Source organism: Mustela putorius, unplaced genomic scaffold, assembly GCF_011764305.1.
Source record: "Mustela putorius furo isolate JIRA1106 unplaced genomic scaffold, ASM1176430v1.1 tig00000551_pilon_pilon_pilon, whole genome shotgun sequence".
Taxonomy (NCBI): domain Eukaryota; kingdom Metazoa; phylum Chordata; class Mammalia; order Carnivora; family Mustelidae; genus Mustela; species Mustela putorius.
This window is the reverse complement of record NW_025421412.1, coordinates 10,842,839-10,859,428: the sequence shown is the minus strand read 5'-3', so window position 1 is coordinate 10,859,428 and position 16,590 is coordinate 10,842,839. Positions and strand designations below refer to the sequence as shown.

At 36.6% G+C, this 16,590-nt stretch overlaps 1 protein-coding gene across 2 annotated transcripts in view; it reads left to right on the top strand.

The window, feature by feature from the left end:
- Nucleotides 1–16,590, top strand: part of PCCA (propionyl-CoA carboxylase subunit alpha) — a 393,935-nt gene that overhangs the window by 167,010 nt on the left and 210,335 nt on the right. For both annotated transcript variants that reach the window (XM_045081355.1, XM_045081357.1), the window contains exons 13-14: nucleotides 12,547–12,690; nucleotides 14,030–14,104. In XM_045081355.1, coding sequence (XP_044937290.1) covers nucleotides 12,547–12,690; nucleotides 14,030–14,104 — 219 coding nt within the window. The remainder of the gene's footprint in view (nucleotides 1–12,546; nucleotides 12,691–14,029; nucleotides 14,105–16,590) is intronic.

Below are 16,590 nucleotides of genomic sequence, written 5' to 3'. Positions count from 1 at the left end.
TCTAGTTGTATCCAAAACTGCTGGTGGTCTACCAATTACTAGTCAGAAAAATTGCTTTTTTCTTTTAGTTTATTAACATTATAGCCTCTTGAGATAATTTTGCTCTACGTTCCTGGAATAAATTTTAATTAGACCTAACGATTTTCCTTTTGTCATTATAATATAATGATTTACAGTTTTTACTTTTTAAAATACTGTCTTTACCAGATTTGAGTAATAAAGTTTTGTATTTTTTTTAAGCTATCTGTGGAAATAGTGTAGAGGTAGGAATAGGCATTATCTGTTACTTAAATATTAAAACTCAGATGTGAATCCATTTATACTGATATCTTTCTTAATAGTGGGTCTTTTTTTTTTTTTTTAAAGATTTTATTTATTTATTTGACAGAATGCACAAGCAAGGAGAGCGGGAGAGGGAGAAGCAGTCTCCCCTCTAAGCAGGGAGCCCAATGTGGGGCTTGATCCCAGGACTCTGGGATCATGACCTGAGCTGAAGGCAATCATTTAAACAACTGAGCCACTCAGATGCCCCTCCATTGTAGATTTTTTTTTTTTTTTTTGAGATTTTATTTATTTATTTGACAGACAGAGATTACAAGTAGGCAGAGTGGCAAGCAGAAAGAGAGAAAGGAAAGCAGGCTCCCCGGTGACCAGAGAGCCCAATGTGGGACTCAGTCCCAAGACCCTGAGATCATGACCTGAGCCAAAGGCAGAGGCTCAACCCGCTGAGCCACCCAGGTGACCCTCCGTTATAGATTTTTAAACATTGCTCTGATCCCTTCTGTGGTATACTTCTAGTATTTTGAGGTAATACAAATCAAGGTTTTTGAGGGTGATTGATTGTTTTATTCATATTCCTCTAGATTTTTCTTTTTTAATTGGATCTATTTGATTTAGAGATACATGAAGTTTTTATCATAATTTAAAAAATAGCCTTTATTTGTCAGAGCAATTTTAGGTTTACAGAAAAATGAGAAGTAAGTACAAAGTGTTTCCATATACCATCCACTCTCAATTCCCCATTAGTAACATGTTGTCTTAGTATGGTATATACATTACAACTGATGAAATTGAAAATGTTGAGATAATTTATTGATGCAGTATTATAAATATTGATATAAATGTTGATGCAGTGTTATTAGTTCAAGTCCATAGTTTGCATTAGGGTTCGTCCTTGGTGTTGTACATTCTTTGGGTTTTGACAAATGTGTGATGACCTGTATCTACCATTAGGTATCGTGCAGAGTATTCTCAGTGTCCTGAAAATTCTTGGATTCAAGACCTCTTTGCATTTCTTTTCTCCCTCTTCCTTATTTCTTTTTTCCCCTCTTTCCTTTCTTCCTTCTTTTTCTTCTTTCTTCGGTGTGTCCTTTTTTTTGGTCCCTTTGACATGTGGTAATCTTCAAACATACAGAGGTACTAAGAGTAGAAGTTTCATGTCCCATGAAACTGTAACTTTCTTCATGTTTACATTGCCAGGATTGTTTTATGCATACCTTCTTTTCCTTTTGCCACTTTTAGCTGGAGTATTTTAATAAAAGTTTCAGACATTATGTAATTTCATCTATTGCTACTTCAGTGTATGGCTGTATTCATTATACAAGTTTTCCTTGTATTTTAAATATTTGCATATTTACCTATAAAATAATTCAATATGTATAGGTTTATGACTATTCTATGTGAATTGTATACCTTTTATCATTACATAACATCTTCGTCTTGTTTAAAGATTTTAATTTTAAATTCCACCTTGACTCCTGTCATGTTGCATTTCCTTCCTTTTGTTTTACTTGCCTGTTTTATTTCAAAGCCTTCTTTATCACTTGTTTTGTGTTTCTTAAAGTTTAAATGAAAAAAGAACCAATCTGACACTCTTTCTTTTTGTATGAAAGTTTTGTCCTTGTAATTTTAAATAAATAAAATCATTTCATCTTTGCTTGTATTTCAGTATTCCTTTTTTTCTGTTTTCCCCTTTTTTATTTGTTGCTTGAATTAAATTGCTAATTACTCTTGTTTCCCATTGGTAGATTGGAAATTTTCTTGTCCTTTAACATTCTATTTATGTTCATCTTCCTGTTTAGACTGGCGTTTTCAAATTAATACTTGTAAAGAAGCTCTGATTGCCCCAGCTTTCCAGCACTGAAGATTCTCAGAGATCATCTCAGATCTCTGGGCTGTATTTGGATTTCCTTTGTAGTTGAACTCTTCTGGTTCCAGACTTGCTTTTTGCTTGTGTGTACACAGGTTTCTCATTTCTGTATCTTCTCTCTTTCCCTTCTTTGAGAGTTCTGCCCTAGTTTATTGGTTTCATTAGCATTTTTTTCATGACGTTTCCTCAGCTGGAATCTGTGGAGGCTGTGCTCGAAAATTCCACATCCTCAAATGTATTTCTTTAGCTTGAAGAGGAATGGTATTTTGATTCTAGGATTCTTGGGTTTCTGTTTTTCTTTCAGTAGTTGATACACTGGCCTGTTTTCTTGCTTCTACTTCTAGTATTAAGTCTGAGGTCATTCTAATTAGTCTTCGATTATATATGTAAAGTATTCTTGGTGTCTGAAAGGTGACCCAGTTTCCTCTTGATCATTGGAACTCGGGTTTTTTAAAAAATTTTGTTTTGTTTTGTTTGGTTTGGTTTTTGGTCTCCACTGGGACATGCCTAGGTATGTGTTTATGTCCATAAGTTCTGCCTTTTACTCCAGGTATTCTTTGAAGTGTACAGATATAAGTGTTTCTTCATTTCAGAGAAAATTTCTTCTGTTAACTGTTTTCCTTTTCTCATTTCCTTTTCTCTATTCATACTCTCCTTTGGGAATTCCTTTTATTGTGGATTAGTCTTACTGGACAAGCTCTCTGAAGCTTGTGTCTTCTTGCTTATGATTACTCTCATTTTGTATTTGTATTCTGTTTTTTGAGGTTAATTTTTTATGTTGCTCTTCCAGGCCACTAATTTGAGTTCTAATGGTGATCGTCTTCTCCTTAAAGTAATGAACCAGACTGCATAATTGGGAAATCATGTTATTTTATCCCAGAAAGTCTCCTTTTGTATGGGGGTATGTGTGCATGTATTGATACTCTTGAAGTTTCTACGTGCCCAGTTACTTTTTGGATGCATTCCCAACTCCCCCCTCTGGTCCCCCCACCTGCCCTAATCCTCAACTGCTTTGTTTCTCTTGGTATCTATAGTCATTATTCTGAATGTAGCCCTATCTCTGGTGGATAAGCCACCTGCAGTGGTTTTACTGTGGTTGATTTGGGCTCGGTAGAGTGCTGTTTGGTGTAATATTCTAAGTGGCAGCAGTCCTTCGAAGGGAGCCTCCTTCCTCCTCTCTCTCTGCCTGCCTCTCCATCTACTTGTGATTTCTCTCTGTCAAATAAATAAATAAAATCTTTAAAAAAAAAAAAAAAGAAGAGCATGTATCTCGGAACATTGACTTCATCTCAAGGGCAGAGTCTAGCTAATATATATTGCCTGCTTGGACTTCTGGGACTCTTGGAGCCTTTAAGTGACTGTTTTCAGGCCGCATGGATCTCCGCAGGCCAAGCTGTCTCCCTGACTTCTTTCACATCTTTCCCTGGAGATCTCTGAAGCTGGCCTCTGGGTTGCCCCCAGCCCATGACAGGCAAGAGCTCATTACTTGTGATGGGCTCTCACTTTCCCTCAGATGTCCCTGTTTGCAATATCCTGTGTCACTCACTCACTCTGGGGGAATAGAGACCGTGGGATTTGGAGTGGAGAGGGGGTGCACCATGCTGGTTTTGCCATCTTCTCAAAGCAGAAATATTTAACCAGTGTTATCTGGGTGTCATTAATGAGCTTTGGGGGAGTCTGTGGACCCTCTGAAATTGGGTACATGCTTTTCTAGAGAGAAATTTAGTGAGGTTCTAGACCTTAAAATGGTTCAGAACAACCAGAGCTGATGAATGAGGAACTCCTTTAGTCATCGTTTTCATTAGTTGCAACCATCCATATTTTGACTTAGTGCAAGTAAATCCTAGCTCTACTCCTTCCTAGTTGTATGATTATAAGGAAGTTCCTTAACTTTGCTGTGCCTCACTGTCCTCATCTATAAAGTGACAGTAACTGTAGAAAGTGCTTTATAGGATTGTGAGCATTAACTGAGTTAATTCATTTAAAAATGCTCAGAAAAGTGCCTGGTTTAGACCTAGCACTCATTCTTCTTCCTGGCTGTGAAAATCATACCAGTAATGTTCCACATGCCATGTTTGTTAAATATTGGTTAACATGTTTACTTTTACTGTTGTCATTATTAATAAAGCCTGCCAGTAGTCAGTTTTTTTTTTTAGATGGCAAACTGAGCTATAAATTAATAACATTCTTTTATTATTTTTCTGTCAGTTAACTACAAAATTATTGTTATGAATGAACAAACATACTTGCAATAAGCAACTTTGAAAGACATTGTTTTATCATAAGGGTGTCTGTGTAAGAGTCTAAGAGAATGGAGATGGAGGTCTTCTAAAATTGAAACTGATGGGTAAAAGTGTCAAAGTCATAAGCTGTTTCTGCTTGGACCCTTGTCTTAAGATTAATGTTAGGACCCTCACTATATCTTCCCAAATTCGTGTGTGTGTGTGTGTGTGTGTGTGTGGTGTGTGTGATAGTTCATTTCCAAATGTAGGTTATGATTAGATTTTAGTTATTTGGAAAAGCAGCCTTTTTGTAGTCTTACAAAGATTATAAGCATTGGAACACTCTCAAGTAAGTAGAAAGGAGTAACATCTTGCCGTAGTTAATAGCCCAAGTGTGGTCAGCTGGCTGTTGCATATCCTTAAGAACAGAGCTGAATTTCCCACCTTTGTTAGATCTTTGTCAGTTGCTTGTATATGATTGCCACAGTGAAGAAGGAATCTACTTTTGCAGTGGGATAAAAGAAAAAGTGCTATGAAATTGTTAAAATTTTATGGCAACCAGACTCCCCCATCAGATAATCCTGGACCATGTGGGATCTTTATATTCCAGAGGAATTTTAGAAACTCTAAATCGATTCTTACCCTTTACTGTTTCACTTATTTAAATTTTAATTTCACTTATTTAAATTTTAATTTAACTTAAAATTAAGAATTATTGCAACCCATATTTTGGTTTCTTTGAGTTGACTGTAACTGAACAAATACCGTGTTCTATTTTCAGAGTTGGAGTATTGATTGAAAGAATAATTGATAGGAGAAATCCTAGAGAAATGGATTTGTGACTAATTCATAAAACTGCATTCTTGCCAGAAGGGGCATTTTAGATTTGGGCAGAAGTTGACTTTTTCGATTATTTTTAAAGTCACAGAGGCCAAGATTCTCAAACTGGGTTAACTAAGCCAGTTTGAGAATGGGATGTTCTGGGATGTTCTGGAATATTCAATGCCAATATCCTAGGAAACTGAGAATACAAAGCAGGGTATATTAAACTTTCCCTTAATATTTATTGAGTCTTATTAGAAAGTTGAAGGAAAGAAGTTTTTATGACATGATGTGAATAGGTAAAATTGTCAGATACTTTCAGTTAGGTTTTTGTTTTAAAGTGTGTTGTAAACTGTTTTGGGTCTTTGAGTTCTGTACTCTTACCTAGATTTTAATCTTTCAAATTTGTTCCTGTATTAGTTTCCTAGAGCTGCCATAACAACATACCGCAGACAAGGTAGCTTAACCAACAGAAACTTACTTTCTCACAGTTCTGGTGACTAGGAGTCTAAAATGAAGACATTTGCAGGGTTGCTTTCTTCTGGAGGCCGCTCTCTTTGGCCTGCAGATGGCCATCATCCCCCTGTGTCTTCACATGGTCTGTCTGCTGTTCTGTGTGTGTCCTAATCTCTTCTTTTAAGGACATTAGTCATATTGGATTAGGGCCCATCCTAATGACCTCATTTTAACTTAATTGCCTCTTTAAAGACCCTATCTCCAAATACAGTCAAATTCAGAAGTACTAGGGGTTAGGGCTTACACATAGGAATTGGGGAGGGGGAAACGCAGTTCAGCACATAACATTTTCCTTTCCCTGTCTTCATCTGATTATTTGTGTTGGGGTCAACAGGGAAGCTCTGTAAATAGAATCTGTTCAGTTTCCACTGCCACCCTTGAACATAGCCATTATTTTCAAGGTGAGTTTACAGGAATGGTATGTTGGGGCCTATTTCCCAATGTGCTTTTTATCTTTGAGTCCTGTGGATCAAAATCTAATAACTTTAGATCTTTATTTTGAAATCCTGTATTCTCAGGAGGTAGAGCTTCATAATTTTAATAGGTAAATGTTAGATTCTGTTCTGGACAAAGCAGTTCTCTGAACTGAAAGAGCAGAACCAAAAATAATGGCATCAGTTATCCTTTCGGGCTGGAATAACAACAAACTGAATGGAGACCTGTTACCTCCAAACACCATTATGGAGCTCAGTTTTATGTAACAGGACAATTTCCGTATAATTCAACAGGTCATCCATCACACCTAAACTGCTCCGCTGAGTTGAGTTGAACAAGTTCTGCTTACCAGAGGGAGATTTTACATATCAAGCCTTGTTAATACATGTCAGTTTAGACATGGTGTATTTAATAAAGATGTTATCTAAAATCATATTAATTTAAAATAACATTATTTGGATATTAGATATTCTTAATATTCGCTCACCATATACCTCTTGTTTGTATCTCCTTTGCCTTCCCTATAACATTACAGTGGAATGTTGAGGAACAAGTTCATGCATTTGGAGGGGTTTTGTAAATTTCAGTGCCATTTGGATGTTAGTTACAGCCTGTTTGTTGGGTCTTCTAGCTTTGGGGACAGCTTCTGCTTTGACTAGGCAGTTGGGCCACCATTCAGCAGCAGACAGTTACAGCCAAATATTCTTCCATTTAAGGAACTTCCAATCCTCTCATCACCGTCCTTCTCTGTTAACGGTCAAGTTTATACATACATGTTCTGTCTGACTTCTTTCCACGCTTTTTTGTGACTTTTTTTTCTCTTTGGAACTTCCCTCAGTGTTAATTTTCATTGGAAGTTTTAACTTAAGTGTATAATTAGAATTTACCTGAATCTTGCTCCCCTGGAGCAAAACTTGCCTGTCACCTAGTTACCCGTTCTTAAAATCTTAGGAATTATTAGGTAAATAAACACAAAATATTTTCAAGTTTAAGTCAGAGAAAACCTATTGAATGAATTATCTGCTGTTTATTATTTTTATTTAGCATAGTAGATTTTGAAGAGAAAATATTGATCAAATTGGATTATTTTTAATTGAAGATAAAATGATCAAATCAGTTATCTTTATTTTGGTAATAGTTTATTATATGTAAAAACAAACTCGTGATTTTGCTTTAATTACTATTAACTTTTATGTGAAATTATTTCAGATGTAGAGAAAAATTGCAGAATGTTACAAAGATGTTCTGAACACCTTTGCCCAACATTTACGTTTGCTTTATCTGTTTTATCTGTGTCTCTCTTCTTTACCTGAAACATTCCAGAGTAAACTGCGGGCCTGGTGATCCTTTACTCCTGAAAATGTTTGTATTTCCTAAAAACAGGAAAATTTTTTTACATTACCACAGTACTGTTATCAAGATCAGGATATTAACATTTACATATACCTATCATCCAGTCTAGAGGTCGTGTTCAGATTTCACCAGTTGTTCCATTAATGCCTTTTGTAGTAAAAGAAACACATTTTCTGATTTGGGATCCTATATTACATTTACTTGTCATACCTCTTTCTTTCCATCGAGAACAGTTCCATAGTCTTTTATTTTACTTATTTTGGGGGGGGGGGTCAACTATGGTCTTTACATTTTTTCAGGAGCAGAGGCCCTTTACGTTGTAGAATATCTCTCATTTTGCATTTGTCTGTTTTCTCGTGATTGTGTTGAGGCTGTGCTCACTATAGAATGTAAAACATTCTACAGGGAAGGTTTTGTGCTTCTCTGAGCACCACACCGGAGAAGCATGATGTCTGTTCACGCCATTACTGCTGAGGTTTGCTTCGTTAAGGTGGTGTCTTTCACATTTCTTTACTGTAGAGTTACCACTTTTCCTTTTGTTGTCAATTAAGTATTTTATCGGGAGATACTTTGAGACTGGAAATGTCTCATTATACTTTCATCCACTAGTTGTAGATATTTCCTAGTTTGTATTTAGTGAGGAATAAGTCTAAAGATTACAGTAGCAATGGCAGACACCATGCCAGAAAGATATGTTTTTCTCATTTCATCACTTTGACGTTTTGAAGCAAGACCAGATTTACCTCACAGTTGCGTTTGATAAACTCACTTATTTATTTTTTGAGGTAAACACATTTAAAGCAACAAATACATGTGAAAACAGTAGCAAGAAGTCTAAACACAAACACTGGTACTAGTGATAGCTTGATGGTGATCAAGAAGACAAAAATAAATTAAAGTAGCAAATGGATTAATAAAAAGTCGGACGTTTGTGGCCATCTAATATAGGCATGTAGAACTATATATATACTCACTGTCGCATGATTGTGTGTAATTGTATTCCATAATACGACCTTTCATGTTTGTAGTTGTCTGCACCTGTTCGAACAAAAGACTTGTGGAAAGATAGAGGCATTGCCAGCACAGACTGACTGATTAGCTATGGGTAGATCTGCAGAGTGCACACTCTTTGTCTTTGAGAGTTCGGAAATTCTGACTTGGGGCACCTGGGTGGCTCAGTGGGTTAAAGCCTCTGCCTTCAGCTCAGGTCATGATCCCAGGGTCCTGGGATCAAGCCCCACATTGGGCTCTCTGCTCAGCAGGGAGCTTGCTCCCCCTCCCCCCGCCCCCACCTGCCTCTCTGCCTATTTGTGATCTCTGTTAAATAAATGAGTAAAATCCTTTAAAATTTTTTTTTAAAAATGAAAAAAAAAAAGAAATTCTGACTTGTTTTGGGCTCTTCTTTGCTTTCTCTCTTTCTTTGTGGCTGGGGGTGAGGGTTAGGTCTTTTGTTGACTAAATCATAAGACTGATCTTAAGGTGCAGAATCATATTATTTGGTGTATCCCTTATTCATACACTTCTTGGAACTATCACCCCTTTCTATTGGGTAAAAAATATATAATGTATGAAGCCAGGTTTTCAGAAATTTGTTTGGTGAGGATAGTCACAATAAGGGAATTCAGTTTTGTATTTTGAACGTTTAAGGCATCGTTTCTAAAAGTGTGTTCCATGGAATTCTCAACCCATAAGGGTATCCCGTAGAAGGGGGAGTGTGTGGTTAAGTAGGCACTGTAGAATACCCTCCTCTTGAGAATCCCAAAGCATGATAACTGATTAAGGAGTCCAAGGAGTCTCTCTTAAAAGTACATGTTTAATGTGGTTGAAGTCAATGTTTTCCAAATAGAAGCGACACAGAAACCTTACCTTGTTTGTTTGTTTGTTTGTTTGTTTGTTCCTTCCACATGACAGCCTTCAGAATACATGTTCAGTGGCATTAGACTTGTGTGGATTTTTCCTCCGGGTGGAACAAGACAAACCATGAGCCTACCAGACAGCCGTCTTGGACTCTCGTTCTTTGTACATCCTTTCTTTCCAGGCGGCTGCCTCCGTGTTCCAGTGGTCCCCCCTCCCTCCCTCCCTCCCTCCCTCCCTGTCTCCTTCTCTTTTTCTTTTTTTTTCCTTTTTTTAAAGATAATTTTTTTTTTTTAAGATTTTATTTATTTATCAGAGGGGGGGGCAGAGAGCAAGCACAGGCAGACAGAATGGCAGGCAGAGGCAGAGGGAGAAGCAGACTCCCTGCTGAGCAAGGAGCCCGATGTGGGACTCGATCCCAGGACACCGGGATCATGACCCGAGCCGAAGGCAGCTGCTTAACCAACTGAGCCACCCAGGCGTCCCTTTTATTTTTTATTTTATTTTTTTTTAATTTTCTTTCTTATTTATTTATTTGACAGAGAGAAATTACAAGTACACTGAGAGGCAGGCAGAGAGAGAGAGAAGGAAGCAGGCTCCCTGCTGAGCAGAGAGCCCGATGCGGGACTCGATCCCAGGACCCTGAGATCATGACCTGAGCTGAAGGCAGCGGCTTAACCCACTGAGCCACCCAGGCGCCCCCAGGCGTCCCTTTTAAAGATAACTTTTAAAACTTCTGTTGAATTATATTTTGGCCTGGGAGCTCTTTTGTCTCTTTGTATATCTCTGTCTTGATCTCTTAAGTATTGAGTGTGACTTGCAGAGGTGACCTGTTTCCGAGTTCTCAGAAATGGCGCTGTACATGGTTATTTAAGCAATGTTACACCTACAAGATTCCTGGTGATAATAGTTCAGGGTCTAAAGGAAATCTTTCACACCATCCAGTTGAATAACTTTAGAATTCTACTAAAATGTGTTTAGAAAGATTTCTTTAACAATATATGAACCTAAGTGGATATATTTTTTAAATTCTGCAAGTAATCATCTTGCCTTTAGCAGCTAGTTATTATTCTAGTTATCTACTTCATTATTTTATTTTGAAATGCTTGCAGCTCACTAATTTAGATGGTGAAATGTGCTGTTTCTGTTCTATAATTCTAAGTTGTGGTTAAGTGGGTCCATTTTTGAATTCCATTCAATAATGGGTCTAATGTACTTTTTTCTTACACGGTTAAAGAGAAGTCTTCGGAGGCAAAACAGAACCTTACGATGAATTTATATCTTTAAACTTTTATAATACTGTGCTTTATAGAAGACAACAGCTCATAATCATGTAGCTGTTTATGTTCACTACATTTTTTAAAAAGTTTATTATCATTATTATTATTATTATTATTTAGTAATGGTGCTTAAACTCATGCAAACTCAACGGTTGCCTGCTGCACTGACTGAGCCGGCCAGTTTACTACATGTTTTTATATACATTTTCCCAAGAGAATAGGAAGGTCATACCATCTCTGGAGTGACCTCAATTCCAACCCTGCCTCTATCATTTACTGTAGGTGTGGCTCTGGGTTTGCTGCTCATTTATTCTTTCAGTATTTATTTATTTGCCTAGTATATAGTGCATACTTAGAAGGAGTTAATCATAGATTAGAGTTAAATCATTCACTTAACCTTAAATTTTTTTTTTAACCTAATGAAGTGTGTGAATAGTATTGATATAAAGCCCTTGGCACACAGTAGGCACACTTTGAATAGAGTGGTAAGATGGTTTCTCACACGAAATTTGTTTCTAGCAATAATAGATATGCTTAACACTTGTTCCTTTCTTGTTATATTTGTCATATGGAATCTTGTTTCTCAAAAAACTATAGCTTGCCTTCAAAAATTTATTTTTTGAACTATCTAATAAGATCTTTATTTAGTGTCACATTTATTTTACAAAGGGTAGATGCTTATTTTAGTGATGATTTGTCATTAAAATTATGTCAAAATGTCTTAAAATGTTGTTGAAACTGTAAACAAACTCATAACACACACAGAGCTAATTATGGATGCCATCTGTTTATTTTTACAAAGCTTTTTTTTTTTTAAGACCATGGCATTGTCTGCTTATGATAAGCTTCAGGATTATTATAATGACTAAGTCCTGTCCTTTAATTAGTGTAGTTGAAGATGGGAAGACATTTCTTTTGTTCATTGACCTTTTCTCGTTTCAGAATGTATGGAATTAGACATGTCATGATAAAGAGACTGTTATGAAGTGCATTTAGAACATGCTTAATTTTTATAAGAGAAGAAATCGGTATTAAAGCAGGATATGTGAATGAGCTTATATTTAAATATCTAAAACTTACACAGGGATTTCAGTGACATCTGCTCTTTATCATCTGCTCTTTATCAGTGCCATAAGTGGCCTTCTTTTAGCTTTGTTACGTTTAGGAACTTGTAAGCGATCAAATTCATAATGCTGTGTATCCCTGTTAGTATCTGTATACACCAGTGCATGTTTTTGTACGTGTGTGTCCCATGTGTGGGTGTGGAAGGCCCGGGATCCCCATGCCAGCATCATCCAAGGTAGTTATCAGCAATTTGCTGAGAGAGCAGAGTGATTTCACTGGCTCCGTTTTGCTATTGTGCGTGCTCAGCACTCCCCACGTAAGTCTGAAGGGAAAACAACCTGCAGGATCCATCTGCTCCTTTCTGCTACACTGCACTGATGTAAGAGTACGCTAATCTGGTTGCTTGTCAGGACAGGTTAGTGAAAGCATGAGCCTGGGTGAGACTCGGCTCGCCTCGTGCTTTGAAAGATCCTAAGCTGCCTCTGTGGGTGCCATGCTAAGTGTAGCAGAAGAGCTTGATTATCTGCCATACGGAGGATTGTAGCTAAATACGTATTTTCAGACAGGAAGTTGTTTCAAAATTGAGAGTGTTAAACGTGGCCGGACGACATCTAATGAAAAATGGAGACAAATAATACAGATAGTTTACAAATACTTTTTAGGTGTTTCTTTTAAAAAAAAGTCATGCCTGGTATAGATTGTGTTTAATTTTAAATTCTTTTGGTTTTGTTCATTGTGATTGACTGTTAAATATAATTAACCTTCTTTTACCTAGAAGTTGTTGAACTTGTTCTTGCTGATTTGTTTGCCCTTTCCCACACCTATTGACGGCCTCATATCGGCCTTGCAGGTTGAGCATCCCGTCACAGAATGCATTACCGGCCTGGACCTAGTCCAAGAAATGATCCGTGTTGCCAAGGGTTACCCTCTCAGGCACAGACAAGCTGATATTCCCATCAATGGCTGGGCAGTCGAATGTCGGGTTTATGCTGAGGTAAAACGAATGATGTTGAGAGGAAGCATGGTGGTCGTGTCCCAAAGTCATGGGACCAGGTAGAGCTGAACGGAAGGTAAAGTTAGGATTTCAGAACTGGTGTCGAGTGTGTGCTTATGTAATAAAGAATCCAACTGGGACAAAGGGTAGATAGTTTTGTGGTAATTCAAAGCAGTTTTAAAAGATTGAGTTTATTTAAGTTCCATGTATTTTTTCTGCATGGGAAAAATAGCTCCCAGTTTAAGGGGCAACCAAGCATTCGTTAAATGTTCTTGCTTTTGCTAAATATTCAGTATGCTTGAAGGGACCGTGGTTTTTGTTTTGTTTGCTTGTTTTCAAATCCCATTTGAAATAAACAGAAGCATTTATTTCTGTGTTTTTGTTTGTTTTGTGCTTTTTGGTTTTTAGAGCCCACCCTGGGTGCACACGAGTTGTTAATTCAGTACTTAAATTTTTGCAAGTTTGTTTTCTAATAATTTTGTCCCTTACGCTTACATGAAAGTAGCAATTAAAATTTAAATTGCAAAGCTTTCATTCATGATTTTAATTATGGCTCTTACTCCTAAACTGTCAGTCTAGTACTTTTATACTATTTTATAACTGTATTAATCATCAGATAATAAAGCAGTCATCATCTGAGAAGGCTTTTTTCAAGTGATTAAAATAATTCAAGGAAACATGTATACTATGTTTTACTTTTAGAACTCGAAGTTTGTCAAAACAAAAAGTAAATTACTAGTATCTGTGTCTAAGAATACTGGAAATTGTTTTCCAGTGTTTTTTAAGGATATTGAGAATATACTTGGCTTGGTTATTCTTGCTCTTGATTTTGTTGTTACACTGAACTTACTTAGTATTTATTCTGATGATCCAGGCTATTTACGAATGGACCACATGCAAAGTTTCTTTCAGGTCTTTATCTGAAGAACCAAAATTCTCCAGTTTTACCATATGTGAACTGTTTTGAGAGTAAGGAAAACAAGTATCTTTAGTGCACTACAGTTGTTCTGAACCGGGGGATGTTTTGATGTAGCGCCTAGGTTATTTTATTTTTGCCCAAAGCATTCTAAGAAGATTTATAAAATGTTGGAATTTTACCAGTTTCAGTAAAGTATGACTAAGGTCAGGCTAAATTCTGCTTACAGTTCTGTTTGGTTCTTAAATACTTGTCTAAGTAGTTTAGAGTGAGTATAAGACAGTAATATTCTGAAATCTGTGATTTGGTAAATACTGTATGTTGAAAATAGATCTATAAATGCTTCTTCATTGTATAAATATTTAACCTTACTCTGCTGATTTATATTTCAAAGACTGTGCTTCCTTTTCTTTGAACTTTCAGGACCCCTATAAGTCCTTTGGCTTACCGTCCATTGGGAGATTGTCTCAGTATGAAGAACCAATACATCTACCTGGTGTAAGTCATTAAGCTGTGATACCAAGTGAGGGGGTAAAACCTTGATTTATGTCATACTTTTATGTTAAAGCATGTCATCACTGAAGGGTGTAAATTGAAGGACGAGTGGAATTCCTGGGGAATGACAGTTTTTTGTTGTTTTTAAAAAAATATTTTGTACTTTGTGATATGTAGGAAAGTCAGAATTTACTTCACAGGGGACGTCCAGAGACATCTGACTTTTAAATAAATGATAGTTTACAATGTTCCCAATTCTTTTGAAAATTGTAGTGAAAAAGATCACAGAACCCCTAAGAATGGGAAATGACTTTTCTGTATTACACTTTAATCTTTTCCCTAAATCTAACCCAGCTTCCCTGTATAGTGAGACGTCAAAAATTCAAGCACAAAATCAGCCCCTTAATGGAAACGGATTAAGGAAAACAAAGTGTGCCTCATCCTAGGAAGTGTCACGGACTTTAAGAAGTACATATTTGCACCGGTTAAAGAAAAGTGATCACGGTCCACATAATTCATAATTCTTCTTTATTTAATAGCTGTTCTTTAAATAGTTTTTGCTGCATAAAAAGAACAAGGACATACCCTTTTTCTTAATCAAGGTAATAAGTGCATATATATATGACATTATGTTAACTAGTGGATGACAAGGCTGTAACATCTGTGAATATGATTATTCCGTTTGATTACTGGCATGAAGATGGTAAAAGATTACAGGAAGGATTCTAAATTCAAAGATGTTATTGGATATGTGATTTATTTCACTTTTTAAATTGTTTTTGCCCATATGCGTTCTGAAGAGACTTGACCCTTTCTAGGCTGGGAGACTCCATGCTGTGTTCAAAGCCTGAAGGCAGAAAAAAAATTGTAAAGATTTAACAGGCACTATGTGACGTTAAATAGCAGATGAGAAAACAAGTATCATAGGGACATATCTAAACATTTTTTTAATCAAACAAAAAAGTATTAAATAAGAATTCGTAATGATTCCTCTAGTTGTTGGAAGTTTTCACCACGTTGTAATAGCTAACAACATGTCAAACATTTTGCCCTCGCAAGTTTTTGCAATTTGCAATTTTCAAACGTGAGACCTGTTGAAAGTATAAGTGATAATGGACAAACTATACCCCCTACAGTCTTTGTCCCACCAAATCTTTCTTCAATTAATGCTGCAGCAGGAGTTTTATGTAATAACATTTGCAGTTGTGAGCCATCCATAGAAAGAAAAAACAATTAAAATGCCTTAAATGTTCTGCTTACTGCTGTTATTTGCTTGTGTGAATGTTGCATGTCAGCTAAATGGACCAAGGAATAGATAAAGTGATTGGGTGCGGGAGAGTGCACACCAAGCTTTGTCTATCATTATTGCTGGGAGCAATCAAATTGATGTCAGCAGGACAGTAGATGCGTTGACAGCTGTAATTATGTATCTCCATGGTGATCACTTTTGGCCTGTCATGGAGGCCCACAAGTCCCTCCCTTGGAAGCATTTAATCAGATTGGGCTGTCACTTGTCAGGTAGACATGGCGGGCTGGGAGTTGGACTGAGGGGGAGAGGTGACTCGAGCATGAAGGGTGGGAGGCGGCTGATAGTTTCACATGGTCCACCGTTGATACAGAAGAAAAACATTTAAATGATGCCAGAGCTTTCTGAGCGATGGCTTGGGACCCTCATACACAGGTGCATGGGTGGTGGTGGTGGTGGTGGGAGGTGGCTTTTCCTCCTTGTCTCCTTAGCTAGATCAGTCCATTTGAACTTGGAAAACTCTTTTGAGCTGTTAACCTTTTTTTTTTGGTCACAAGAATACATACTTCAGGGTTAATTTACAGGCCGTACACTGCACATGCTTCTTTAAGCCTAAAATTTACTTACAGGGCATTGATGAAGATTTTTTAAAAATCTTTGATCACCACATTTTATAAATTTGTTATTTTCAGGAGGCAGTTTTGTTCTGCTCAGAAATTTCGTTACATTTTCATTTGACTTTATTCTTAAAGCTTTTTGAGCCAAACTTAAATACATTTTTTTGTGTAGCCTTTGTTTCCATAAAGGAATGGAGACTTAGTTTGATTTTTACTTCATTGTTAGAAATTAAAAAAAAAAAAAGCTGATGATTATTGGAAATAAAGCTATATAAGCAGGAAGTTATAAGTCAGAGTCTTCATGCTTTGTTACATTTTTAAATTAGAAATGTTGATCTGCTAATGAAATGTATTTGATTAGAGATATGTTTTGGTTATGTATTATATCTCTTGATTTTACCCTATGTATTTTTAGATTAAAATGACATACCTTCTATGATCATAATTTAAATGGGTGACATGGTTATATCCAAGAGCCCTAGGTTACTTAACTTTTAGGAGGGTGGTGATAATGATAACTAAAATGTTAAATTATGAACTATAGAAGAAAGTAATAAATAATCTTTATTGTCTGTTATTTGACCAGCGGGTTGAACAGCAGAGTTCCACCCTACCCTTGTAGCAAT